Source organism: Plectropomus leopardus, chromosome 1 (genome assembly GCF_026936395.1).
Source record: "Plectropomus leopardus strain MGB_pleo_1.0 chromosome 1, ASM2693639v1, whole genome shotgun sequence".
Taxonomy (NCBI): domain Eukaryota; kingdom Metazoa; phylum Chordata; class Actinopteri; order Perciformes; family Serranidae; genus Plectropomus; species Plectropomus leopardus.
In genome coordinates, this window is record NC_142176.1 from 39,240,308 (window position 1) to 39,254,451 (window position 14,144).

Genomic DNA, 14,144 nt, shown 5'->3' on the forward strand with positions numbered 1-14,144 from the left:
AGTGAAACTTTATCTGCGGAAACAAGCTAATCAGATTTGCTTCAATTTGATGAGTGCTCTGGATCTGTGAGTGTGGGTGTTTGTATGTGTGTACCTAATCCAGGTCATGAGCTCCACAGTGTCTGGATCATAAAACTCCCTCAGTTCTGATAACTCTTCCATCAGCTTGGGCCAGAACTAGAGGGAGACAAACAGAGACAGGTGATGTAAAGCCTGTTTTAGCGTTCATTAAGGCCATAAAGCACAGCATCAAACTTAGTGATAGATCTTGATTAACACCGTATTACCTCGCTGAATATAATAGAGTGTGTGACAACAATTTAGACTCTTTAAAGGGAAAAATGAATTATTTCTGTTATGATCCAACTGCTTATCATTTTCTTCCATAACTTCCATTTCAGGTATTTTCCTTTTCTCATATCGTCGCACACAGTTTTTACAAGCGTTTCTGCACTAAAACCAACAATAAAATGATGAACATAACCCACCTAGAAGATGGCATACCTTGTAATACAGGCAACCGATCATCAACAGTGGAACTGCGTATCTGACGAGCCTTAACTGCGGAATGAGACAGAAAACAGCTATAATGAAATGAGAGAATCAAATGGAGAAAGTGAGAGAGTCAGAGTTATACCTCAAAATGAAGACGAGGGAAGAATGAGATAACACAGTGATAACCGACAGACAGAGCAGCACTGCTCACTTCTTATCTGATCCCTGCTGTTGTCATGTTATGACCACACTGACACCTAGTGGCCTCACTGGCAATGTTATCACCTGGCCAGAGTGCAGGCTGCGGAGTCAAAAGCAACTGCTCATAAGGCTGTGTGACAATTCAGCTTCAGGTCAAAGCAGCAAATCACAGAAAAGAGGCAAAAAAGGACATCTTTTAAGACTGTCTCACAATAGTGCTGTCACAGTTCAGATCAGTGTCAAGCTCACTGGAGACTGATGATGGATATGATGTTGATTGTCACTAGAACCTCAATGCGTTTTGAGCTTAGTCATGTTCACTTTATCTTTGTTCACATATTTCCTGATCTGAACAATAAGAACATTCCATTTAAAGGTCTTGTAAGGCTGCTCCACACTGATGCTTTAAAGCAGGGGGGGGCAACCTTTTTAAAGACTAAGAGCCACCTGGAGGGCTAATTTTTGTTGATATAATCTGTTTAAATAACAAAATTTGCTTGGTTTAACTTTAAATAAAGACTTTTATGCATTAAATAGGCTACAAATATTACAAGCATGTCTGTCTCTGTTCATGGATTTCCCTTAAGTATTCCTCACAATTATTATTAATAATGTTTTACCATGTGATCATGGGAAAACACACATTATATATTTAAACATGCAAGTTTAATTATTGCTTTGCTAATCTTACAATAATCTTACAATATTACATTTATGAGACTTTTACTTCGGAATATGTCTAGATTAATACAGTAAAAATGCTTGATTTTGTGTGTGTATGTGTAGTCGGAAATGTCCTCAACTCAAATGTAATTATCATTTTCATTTTTTTTTTGAGGGCTGGATTATCCATGTCTTTTCCTCTCCAAAAACAAATGGTCTCAGAGATTTAAATGGGTAAAAACACTAAATAAAGCAACTCAGTGGTGCAGCTAAGTACTAGTCAGTTCTCCAACATTACCTCGAACATTTGCTCACCTTGTTTCTTTAATAACCTAAAATTATCATTTAAAACATGAAATATAAAATCTTACAGTTGTTTTCAGAAATCTGGGGTTAGCATGTAGATGCTACCCTCAGTCTGGGCAGTTTGAATGTATTTACCATAAATGTTAGTATATGGCTGCACTAAGCTTTGATTTAACAAGGACGTGCAAGTGTTTCAGTTATTTTTAGAAAGTGCCCCGAGGGTGACTCACTGGCTCCCTGCGGCGACCACGCGCTTAGGGGCACAATGTTAGCTACCTCTGCTCAAATGTGTTTGGTGTTTTTTTTTTTTTTTTAATGACAGCACGGTTCTATAGCTACTACTAAGATACTGAAAAAAAAAACATTACTGTTACTGAAACACAAACATTGTGTTTGTATTGAAAGATCATTTAGTACTCTTCAAAAACAGCTACTTCCGCTGGATCAGGAAGACTTAAACATAGTTGGCCAAGCTATACACTTGAAATGTGTATGAAATGAAGCTTATAGAAGCTGGTTTCTGATTGGAAGGTGCTCAATCCAATCCCTTGACCAGACGGAATCTGGTTAACAAACTGAGGAAAGAAAAATCTCTTTCCAAATGCTCAAAACATTTGTGTGAGGTACTTGAACAGTGAATGCCTTAGTGTGAATATCCAGTGATCAGCAACACAGAACTGATGTTAAACTGGACTATTTAAAGTGGGCAAGAGAAATAGTGTGGACCACCAAAATCTAAGCAGTCCATTCTCAAGTCCAAATGAACGTTTGTGCCAAATCTAAGAAAATTCCATCCAGACCTTTCTGAGATATCAAGCTCACAAGAATCAGACAGACATGAGGACAGTGGCTTTGACCTTAGACCACCAGATTGTAAGAGGTTCATTCTTGAGTCCAAGTGGATGTTTGTGCCACATCTGAAATTCACTCAAGGGTTTCTTGAGTTCATGACAATGGCACGGACATGAGGTCACAGTGACCTTGACCTTTGACTACCACAATCAATTCAGTTTGTTATTGAGTCCAAGAGGACCTTTGCGCCAAATTTGTTGGCATTCCCTCAATGTGTTCTTTAGACATTGCGTTCAAGAGAATAAGGCAGGAATGAGTTAAAAGTTATCTTTGACCACCAAATTCTAATTATTCTATCTTTGAGTCCAAGTGGACGTTTGAAGATGTTCCTTCAAGGCGTTCTTGAGATGTTGCACTCACAAGAAAGGGAAGGACAACCCAAAAACATAATGCCTACGGCCACAGCTATTGCCAGCATGGAGGCAAATATATATGGAATACTGATAACTGAAGCTTTAAAATAAAATGTGCTTGATGAAACAACTATTCTGTTAATTGAACGTAGTTTTCAAAAAAAATATGTCACATGTAAAAATGTCAAAAAATGATGTGTGTGCTAGATGTGCAGTTGTTGTGAGCACGTACCAGAACTTTAGTGTTGCAGCTGAAAGTGTTGAGAACAAGAGTCCACAACTCCTTTCCAAACACACCGTAGGCCGCGACTGCACACATGTGGCCAGTCCAGATATACTTCATCCTGGATCGAGAGGGGGACACAGAGAGAACACATATCAAGCAGTGTTGGGTATTAATTTCTTTTTTTTTTTTTAATGTTTCACCTGGTCACATTTCCTCTTACCATAAACTTTTTGTGTAAGTAAAGCAGCAAACTGATAACATTTGGGAAATATCTGATGATGTGTGTGTACGTGTGTGCCTGTATCATTTTTGAAGGACAAACCGGGGTTCCTGTAGACAAAGGCAAGGTAGACTTAAGACTTTTTTTGAACATTTGTAATGTCACTCGACATCAAGTCTAAGACCAATTTTCTAATGCCCAAATGTTTATTGTAACATAAAACATTACCTTTTTATCCAGTGAAAAGTTGTATTATCTACATCGAATGTTGAGAAAATAACCCTTTTTTGAAAGTGGAAAACATGGAAGACAATGAACACATTATATTATTATTAAAGTTTATTTTTGGTTTACCAACAGAAGTTGGATATATCTGGCATTTCAGGCCTTTCTTCTTGGCAATTTTGTGTTTTTCAATCTGCATTTGAGATTCCACTGCTTGGAATCCCTTTCAAGTTTAAGAAAAGGAATGTATTAAATTATTTAACAAAAGAAACAACAGATGTTAACAATTATTTTGAGATTTCACAACGCAATAACAGAAAAAGAACAATTCATAAAATCCTACTTTCCATGTCTGAGCATTTTTAAGACCTTTTAATGATTACTTTAAGTCAGTATAATGACAAGTAGGTCTTTTTTTAGATGAATGAATTCAATGCCTTTTAAAACATTTTAAGGATCTGTGGGAACCCTGGGACAAACAGACAGTAGGTAAAAATGCTGTTCTTTCATGCTGATGCTTGGACTTCAGGATGTTCCCTCAAGCCATTAAAGAACATTATATTTAAATAGGACAACCAAACTGTCTTTAGTGGAGGGAGGACTTAGTGAAGCTGTTCCAATGTGGTTAAACTTAATTTAGTCTATAAAACACAGCATTGTTATCAAAGGTCTATCTAAGGTCTGAAAGCACATAAATTAGCATTCTAAATAAATAAGAAGCACATTAAAAGAGGGAGGATTGAGAAAATTAAATGAGCTGAAAAATTGTTGACAGGTACAGCGATGGAGCCATGAGAGAGAAGGGAGGCATAAAGAAGTGCAGGCTCACGGAAATAAATCTCGCTACTTTTTAATGCAAAGGAGCTGTCTGATGGAAACGAATGGCTCTCTGCACTTTTGGCCTTTCGCTCTTCATCAGCATTTTCGAGAAAGTGCTGAAATCAAAAGTGTCAGTTTCTGCACTACCTGGCTGCTGCGGTATGAAAAGCTTTCAGATTTGTCTGCTTTTGTGTGAATTCAATCAGTTCTTTAATTCCTGACTGTGACAGGAATGCTTTGTATGAACTATGTATACAAAAAAATTTACAGCCCATTCCATACTATTCCGAATCCTGCACACCACATATACTCTAATTACAACAAGAACACAATGTGCTACTAAAGTGAAGTTTTAGAAAACCTGTGTCTCCATGTTGGTATGAACAAACCAGATATGAGAATGTTCCCCTTCTCTCTTTGACTCAGTGATTGAAGGTTTCTTTTAGTACAATGGAAAGAAGTAATGATTCCAACTGTAATCTCTGTGCTTTTCTTGACAGTCGTCACAAAGAGTCTAAAGTTAAAAGACAATTATACTTTCACAATAATGAGTCATGGATGTCAGGCATGGCAGCCTGTGTGTGCAGCTTGAAATGTGCTCAACCTAAGAAATGTACTGATGATGCTGGCAACAAAAAAACACTTGACAATTACACATTAAAGCTGGGAGTCAGGTCTGGCAGGGTTGTTGTGCTTATGATTATAAATGTGAAATGGGGAAAAACTGCATGCCACGTAGTTGTGTGACACTGAAGTGCTAATAATGAGGCACTATGCAAATACAACACTGTAGGTTTTCGAGACCCACAACTGAAGCAGAAAGGTATTATGTAGAACTCAAAAGTGAAATTATCCACTGATTATTGTAGGGTAATACCACAACTTGTACGGTTGTTTTAGCAGTACAGGAATAGTTGCTCAAGCAGTACAGAGGCCCTGGTATTCTGACGTTCTAAAGAAAATGATTAATGAGGTAAACCTAGTAAAAAATCAAGAAGCAGAAACAAATTGGAGGTCACATGAGATTTTTCATTTAATAACAGAAAACTCCTCCTCTCCTATAAAAGCAGCCATCTACAAGCACCTTCCTATTACTAACTGATAATGTCCTTGAAATATTTTTGAATATTTCTGAGGCTTTGCTACAACTTTAGTATACAATATCAATGATAATAATAGTCAACATCTTTTGTAAACTGACTTTTATTGACTGATTTAGCAACATCACCTCCTGAAATGGGGTAGCCACCACCATTTTGGTTTTGTGGCGACAGATGTGACCATATTTGAAGGAGAAGTTATAGCTTTGGAGAATCGAGGGGTGGATCTGACTCAGAGACTGCAACAAGCTGCCCCGCCCTTATATTTGTGTAACTTTGGGCCTTAATAAAACATAAAAAGGTATGTTATATAGAAATGCACTCCCTGTATAGTTGTAATGAATGTTTAAAATTAACTATAGAGACCAAAACCAGTTTTTGTACCAGGCTGTAAACATGTTTATATCTGCTGTAAAGTTGGGGATTTTAACATGGGGTTCTATGAGGACTGACTATTTTGAAGCAAGCCCCAAGTAGCCATTTGATGACCTGCACTTTTTTGGCACTTCCACATAAGCTTTATTTTTCAGCCTCGGAGGTTGCAGCTTGTTTCAAAAGCAGTTGAATTGCTGCCCTCTGTGGGGAAGAGATTCAAGACAGAAGGCCCATTTTCATTAACCCTCAAATTGCACAAATTGAAATTATGAATATAAAATATGCCATTAGGCACGTCTTTTGAAAAAACAAAACAAAAAAAAATGTTTTTACACTTGCATGAGGTATTATTTTAGGCGATTCTGAAAAGCCATATTTTGCAAAATTGCAATGCAAATACTTTTTTCTACATTTATAGGTCACATGATGTACAAAAAAGAATCACATGACATCCTAAAAAACCTGGCTTTGGATGTGTTGGCAGAGGAAGAGACTGAGACCGAAGTTTTACGCAAATCTGTAATACAAACCTGCCTAGTGTAACCTCTGTCTAGAGCTGGACTTGCTAACCATATAACACTATCATGATACGTTGCCCACAATAAGTACAGTATCACAAAACAGCCATTCTGCAATACTGCAATGTGAGACAATCGTCTACTATACATCACAATGTCTGTGTGACTGAAGAAGAACAAATACCCCTACAACAGTTCTGGAGTTTTAAGGAAAACAAGGAAACTTTGCTTTAAACATTGTTTTCATTGTAGGCAGAATTACAGTTGTGGTAGCATAAGCTGTTTGCAAATAGGGTGGCTTTGTATGTGTGTTGTTTTGCCCATGTTATTTACATGCATGAGACAGTTCTTATATTCTCAGTTCATATTCTCCAGTCTTAACTGATTTTATTTGTCTCGTCTGTGCTGTAAAATCTGAAGTAGGCCAAGACCTTCAATTAAAAAGAAGACTTTGATTGTAAAATTTGTTTTCACCAACTGTTCGAACTGTGTGCCTGTTTCCTCAGGTGGTTTTCTTTTTCACAGCATGTAAACCGTTCACTCTGCTCTAATCCATTTGATTAGAGCAACCACAAGGACTCATGAAGTGGTGATTTTTGTAAGTCAAACTGGCAGAAGAATCAGATTGGACCGCCTGCATGATTTAGTAAAGATATTGATATTTGCCTCCAGTGTTTCAATAACATGTTGCAAGAGAAACGTATATGATATAAAACCATATCAATATTTTCATCCCACCTGTACCTCTGACCAAGTTAAGTGCTAAAATGTGCTTTGTTGCACCTGTAACCACACCCAAAAGTCATGCCACTGCCCCCTGGAGTACACCTCTACTTCATTACAGCAGGGAGAGATGTTAAATCGATTTTCTGGGGGGCAGATGTTACTATTTAAACACATACAAATGCATGACAACAGAAGCGAACAATATCAAAACACTTGAGAAAATGTTTAAGAATCACAAAACATTTCTAAGCAAGGGAAAATGGAGGGCAAAGACTGTATATCAAAAAGAGAACCTACACTGAGTGGAAAATTAAGGCAGCTGTTGGAGAGGTGAAGGCCAGTCAGCCGATATTGTTTGGTGGTCATAGTTCTGGTGTGACAAATAAGAGCAAATTTGTCAGGAGCCAGCATGTCACAGCAGCAGCAAACCCTGCCAGCTCCTGGAGCTGAAACATTCTGGGAATTAAGAAGAAGTGGCTGAATATGAAAGGCAACCACAAGAAAGATGTTTCTGTTCAATGGTAAAGCCTCGGTGCCAGCGCTGGTGTCAGGGCTCTAGCCCCACAGCCAGAGTCTGGCATCTGTAACTGGAGCCCCAGTGGTGGTGCTGTTCCACAGAGACAACCTGCCAACAGATGATGCAGTTAGGTGAACCGCAGAAACAGCCCGCCGTGTATGTGTGTGCCAACAGGAGAGAGAAGCAACAAAAAACAGATGAGAAAAATGAGAGAGAAGACTAATGAGGCTAATTTTGGAAAAAGGAGCAATACACAGGGTGAAATACATCACAGTAAACTGTGCCACGTACTGTATACTTTTCATTATAGGCTTGTGACTCAAGTTTATAAATAGCAATTTCATTCTGACTTTCCAACTTGGCATGTGACATGGTCCAGCATCTTCCCAGCCCAATTTCGTGAATAGGTTTACAAATGACCTCATAAGGGTTACATGCAGTCAAGACATTGTGTGACCACAGTTGACCACTTGCTAAATCCTTTGCCCCAAACAGTGAATACCTAATCATAACCGAGTATCTGTAACCAGGCAGAGCAGGCCAAATAAGCTTTGGATTTCTCCTCGTGCAGTATTGTTCATGGGGCTGTTGTAAGCAGCCGGAGGAAGGTGTCTTTTCTAGCTTTTCCAAAGCAAATTGCATAAATTTAGATTACTTTTGTACAGTCATTTTGACCAAGTTATTCTACTTTGTTTTCTTCTGTTACTAGTGCTGAAGGTGCTGCTGTTGGGTGCTGCTGTTGGAGGGATATCTCATCAGGCCGAAGGAAAAGATGTGCTCCGTAAGGCAGAGCTCTTAAATAGAGAACCCCAGTAATGAGTCCTAAAACTCAGAAATGAATTAGCATTTCAGCACCTTGGGTTCCCTCATTTCCAGGTCAATGGCTTTTTTTTAATTGTTTTTTGGTTAGAAATCTAAAATAAAGTCAGTGATTAACACAAGTTAAAGAGACTTTCATGTTTTCTTCTTCGACATAAAATAAATCGAAATACCCTATTTGCGAACTTTAAAGCTTCTATGTGTCTTAAAAGAAGTGGTCAAATGAGACTACAGAACGTCATCACATCCGGCGTTCTGAAAATAATGCATTGATAAGAACGGATGGATGGACAGAAGGATGTAAATGACCCTTCTTTTTCACCCTTGGATGTTCTTATCCCTCCGGTTTCTCAACAGTGGATGATAAAAACATCACCAACAAATGCACTTGCTTACTGTGAATTCTTCATATAATATCTTGCTCTACTCACACATGAACTCAATTGGACATGACACAGACTGACAGGGTAAAGTCTGTTTAATGTCCAGTACATATGATTTGGGCATTTGCGTACTCACGTACAGCTCCTCTGAGTAATGTCTATGTAGTTGCAGAGTTGCAGTGCATAAAGGCCTGCAAGACAAGCCACTGTGGGATGGTGCTTGGCGTGGAGGGCTGATCAAGGCTAAAGTGGACCACTCAGACACTTGGTGAAAAGCTTTCGAGAGGCACTCACCAGGATCCCAGCATCTGCTCGTGAGCATGCACAATCAAGAATCAAGCCTTCAAGTGCAAAAGTACATTTGAAGAGTCCCTGTCTGGGAATTAAACCAACGTGACTACTTGGGAGTGTATGTCAGTCCAGATATCTGTTTGCAAATGATCCTGCAATTACGTGTGCATGAGCTCACCTCATAGTGCTGAAAGCCAGGAGGCCATAGAACAGTGTATGCAATAGATTATAGGCCACATCTGGACGGAGAGCCACCACTCGCCCATCTGCAGCTCCTTTCCTCTCCTCAGCTGAACCTCCTCTGGGTCTGCTGAGAAACAAAAAAAAAGGCAATGAGACAAAAGACAACAGTGATACATAAAACATTACAGCCAGACGCTTGTGAAGAGAGGCAGAAGGGTAGGTGGGTGGAATTGATATTATTCAGATTATTCAGATTTCAGTAGCCGTTATTCAGATTTCATTAGCTGTTTGCGCACAAGGAGACACGCAATGATGCACACCCACGACCGTTTGTGTCTGCAGGAGTCAGCACGCAGACAAACAGAGAAAGGCCCGGGGGCAATGATGTCACTCCAACAATTTGGCCTCCCGCACCAAATCAGACGGACACTGGCTTCCATTTGAATATAAATCCAATCTGGCTCTTCCTAGTATGTGAGGTGAGGTAAACTGGATTGAATTAATTCTTGAATTGCCAAATAGCCCTTTGTTCTATGAGGTTAGTATTCTCGCCCTCCAACAGCAGAGGGCGAGTTGATATGCTAATGTGATTAGTTCAATGTGGTCCTTCACCTTGCACCACAAGCAAATGAAGCTCTGAAAGGCAGCTGGTAGAATACTCTGTTTTCCAGAGCATGAAGCAATAATGCTATTACTAAATCTGCAGTGATGTGCAGCAGAGTCATGAGCACAGTGACTACCACTGGGTTTCTGACTCATGTTAGCCATCCTGATGCCCTCCTCTACAATGACACTCCTTTTCTTGCCCACTATATTTTAGTTTCAGCCAAGTTTGAGGATTACATAGTGGCTGACTTTTAGTGCAAACCTAATCTATCACTCTGCTACAAACACATGAGGACAAGAAATCTGTAAGATCATGATTTTCAGCTTTGATAACATGTGACTAAGATCCATATTACCATTATTATTATTCATACCCAGGGTTTGTATGGAGTTTGTTAAAAGAGCCTTTATGTATGCAGCTCCATATATGTGGAATCTTCTGCAGGAAAGACTTTAAGCTGCACTCACTGGTTCTTCAAGGCCGTTTTAAGAACTCTTGCAGGACTTCTGTATGTCATCTTCTACATGCCAATGTCAGGGTGTTTTTATGGTTTATTTATTCCTTTTCGTGTTTTATGTCATTGCTTTGGAGCTGTATATTTTGATTTTGTGTTTTTGTTCCATGTTGTCAGTCTGTTAGTTCTGTTGCTGCCTGCCTTGGCCAGGAAACTTTTGAAAAAAAGATTTTTTTTCTGGTTAATTAAAGATTAATATATAAATAAATAAATCACAATATCAGTCTATATGAGTTGCACTCGACTGATTTTTTCATTTTCTGTTTATTGGAGTTTTTTGAGGGTTTTTTTAAGTGCACATCTTTTGAATTCATATGTACATTTACTGTATCAGTGCAAAGGAGAAAAAAACCTAAAACAAAAAAAAAGGATGTCAGAAAGATCATTGTCAATATCAGTTAAATTCAATTCATCGTATTATCATAGAAAACACATTATCAATAATCAGTCATGGGTTTCTTCTATTGAAATAGTCCATAAAAGCGAGCAATATCGAATAGAACGTGTTCATCTTTCCTCTCAGTGAAAATTGTTTTGTTTTTTTTTTTATTTATTGTAAATGCTTCATCACATCTTCAGCAAAGTTCAGTGGGCTGGTGGGTTTTTCTGTTTCCAATTTAACAAAATCAACTTCTTTCATTCAAACACTGCCAGGACTTGGTCTGGTTTGAGTTGCTTCTGTGAAACCTTGGACAGAGTTTGGAATATTTCAGTCCAATAATTAACAATCCTCGGGCAGTTTCAAGACATGTGTGCTAGTGCTGTTCTCAAACAGGGGTTCTGAGGACCCAAAAGGTCCTTGAGGGAAACCAATGGGGCCCAAGAAAATGAAGAATATTTTTTTCAGTATTTTATTCACAATAAAATTGGGCCCAATGTGAGTAAGATTCGTAAACCTGACCATTCTGTCTTACTTTCTTCTCTGTGAACTCCCCAACTGTAGCTGACACCTACAGAATTCTGGTCTTAATCATATCAACCTCATCAAAGACGGTTAAAACCTGCTCAGCTCTGTACTCACTGACCTTGACCTCTTGCCTTTATAACTTGTTTTAATTTGACAAGCTTTCATTTGCGATGCACTATTGTTTGTAGTATTTATTCTGTGTTTTGGAAGTGGTTTGCTTTTTGTCTAGTTTCATGTTGTATTGTCTGTCTTGTGTCTTCTTATTTGTAAGACTTTATATCATGTGCTATTGTGTGTGTTATTTGTCTTGTGTGTGTCTTTTCTTTTTGTCTTCTTGTACGTCTTTGTATTATGTCATTGTGCTGTGTATTTGTTCTGACCTGCTAAGGGACTGCAAATTAATGAATTAGCTCTAAGATATAATCTGATACAGTGCATCAATGGTAACATCTATGTTTTAAACTCTACATGGTCCCTTTTAAATGAAGTAAAATAAATAAATGAAATCTAATTACCAAAATGTTATTAGATGGAACTGAAATCTAATGAAATGGGAGTCTGTGACTTAAAGTGTATTATTTAGGGGTCTTTGACATGAAAAACATTGACATCCACTGTACTAGTGAAGCCAGTGCCTGAAATAACTTTTCAACACTAGAATTTGTTAAACCTGCATATATACACGTATTACCAACTTTTAAGTAGATATGAAAAACTAGTTAGCATTTTATTTACATAAAAGGCAGAGCAAAATTAGCATTCATTTGGAGTCATGTTTTGGCCACCTGATAAAGTCCTTTTAGCTCTGTTTTGGTCTCCACCACCTCTGTATATTTAGCTCTTTTTCTGATGCTTCACTACATTCACCAGCTAGTCACTATCTGTGCCTGTCTGCAGTTTGGTGTTGGACAGGTGGTGCACTGTGTTGAACTTAAAAAGCTTTTGCACACAGAACAGCTGCCTGATGCATCTAGAAACGGTGCTGATGAGAGCAGAGATGGAACCAAAACAGTAGGAGCTGAAAGGCACTAAAATTTCCCACTCCTTTCACATTCAAGCTGTCTGATTTTAGAATATTTTGTTGCAATAAAAGTGCAGACCTTCACTGAAGCCTTACAAATATTCAGGTTGTTTAGTACTTAAAGTCAACACTGTGCTTTTGTTGTAGCCAATGTCTGGCCCGAATCTTGTGCTATCGAAGAAAAGTCATAAGGTCACTTAAAAATCAATAGGTTACCTTCTGTTGGAAAGATAAATACACACACTCACAAACTTCATACCAAACTGGTCATTAACTCTCAGTTATGTTGTAAACAGAGAAACAAACACAAGGACAGATGGAGGAGAGCACTCAGCTGCCACCTGATAATTTACATCAATAGAATACGCTAAGGGGAAAACTTGAAAATTATACTTTCAACTGTCTGATTCATTGAAACATTATGGGTATATTGCCATGTACCTCCTCCAACACGGAGCTGCCAAATGCTTCTTTTCATGTGACATCAGTGAGTTTTAAAGAGTTGCACAAGGACATCTTCTCTCCCCCTTCAGCCTACCTCAGGTTCTGCAGTGCAGCCACTGCCAACATGCCGCTGAGCAGCAGCAGTGAGAGGATGTAGGGGTACAGCAGCAGGGTGCCAGCCAGACGCTCCAGTGTGTCAAGGGGCAGTAGGCCAAAGGCCTCCTCACACAGATACAGATTGGCATCGAAATCCCTGCAGCAGGGGGGATGAAACCAACAAAGAGGAAGTGGTGGGGGCATAAAAAATATGAAGATGACACAGAAAGGAGGGAGCAAACTTACTTGTTAGTAATTACAACAGTCTATGGTATAAGTATTTGGTGCTAACACATTCATTGCCTTGTTTCTCACTTGTCTATAAATCAGTGTGTGGTGAATCATCTTTTGGTTATTCTAATGGTGAAGTTTAAATTTCTGTTAACGGCACTCATGCTACAGTAACTACCCAGGATCTACATCCTTAAATATGACTTCACTAATTCAGGCTAAGGTAGAAGTAAGTAATTTGGTTCCATGAATGTTTGTAGTTTGAGAATATATTTTTAATGAAGTGATCTTGATCAATAATGCACTTTTGAAATAAAGCAAACATGAGCAGAGAGTCGAAACTAAGATCAGAATTGATATGAGGTGAAATAACACACTTATATGCATAAATCCAAGAAAGTACCAGAAGTAAACAAATCACCAGTACTGCAGGGGCATCTCCCTCTCTCTTGTGCTTGTTCGAATGCAAGCTATACTAAGAAGTGTTCAGTTTTCTAATTTTAACTTTACTTTCTGTGTAACATTACTTTTGAAAACCATGTCTATGAGTTCGGGATGTACATGTGTAGTTATCTGCAGTAGTGACACATTTCAACTTTGGAAAAAAAAAAACTGAAGTGGATCAACAATTTTAACAGAAAGGACTTTGTTCCCAATAACAGCATTTAGTTGCTTATCACATGCCTGGTGATTGATAGAATAATCTTGAATAACTATAAAACAACATGAATTTAAAAAAAATAATTCATTCTTTCTAACGTAACTGATCTGTACTTGAATATTTTCAGAGTTCATGTTTTCCTCATTGCATTGGCTGCTTCTGGCCAACAGCTGTGCTGATAAGTAACCAAACTAAGAATGAAGAAGGCATGGGACAATATGAAAATTCCAAGTGACCATTATCCCGTCAAAAATACTTGCAATTCACCATGTTATTAAAACTCTCAAAATGGCACTGGCACTTACATTTGGTGAAGAAACAAATTCTTGTATAGCAACACAGGTAAGACACATCTTTTTTTGGTGAAAATCCTTTTTGTGAAAAATAACAA

At 38.3% G+C, this 14,144-nt stretch overlaps 1 protein-coding gene across 3 annotated transcripts in view; it reads right to left on the reverse strand.

Annotated features, from left to right (window-relative positions):
* The window catches only part of dpy19l3 (dpy-19 like C-mannosyltransferase 3), an 86,582-nt gene that overhangs the window by 32,703 nt on the left and 39,735 nt on the right, over nt 1-14,144 (reverse strand). For 2 of the 3 annotated variants that reach the window (XM_042484517.2, XM_042484511.2), the window contains 5 exons: nt 12,860-13,018; nt 9,268-9,399; nt 3,103-3,214; nt 505-561; nt 95-177 (listed from right to left, as the gene is read on the reverse strand). In XM_042484517.2, the coding sequence (XP_042340451.1) occupies nt 95-177; nt 505-561; nt 3,103-3,214; nt 9,268-9,399; nt 12,860-13,018 (543 nt within the window). The remainder of the gene's footprint in view (nt 1-94; nt 178-504; nt 562-3,102; nt 3,215-9,267; nt 9,400-12,859; nt 13,019-14,144) is intronic. The other variant, XM_088081023.1, reaches the window with a different exon arrangement.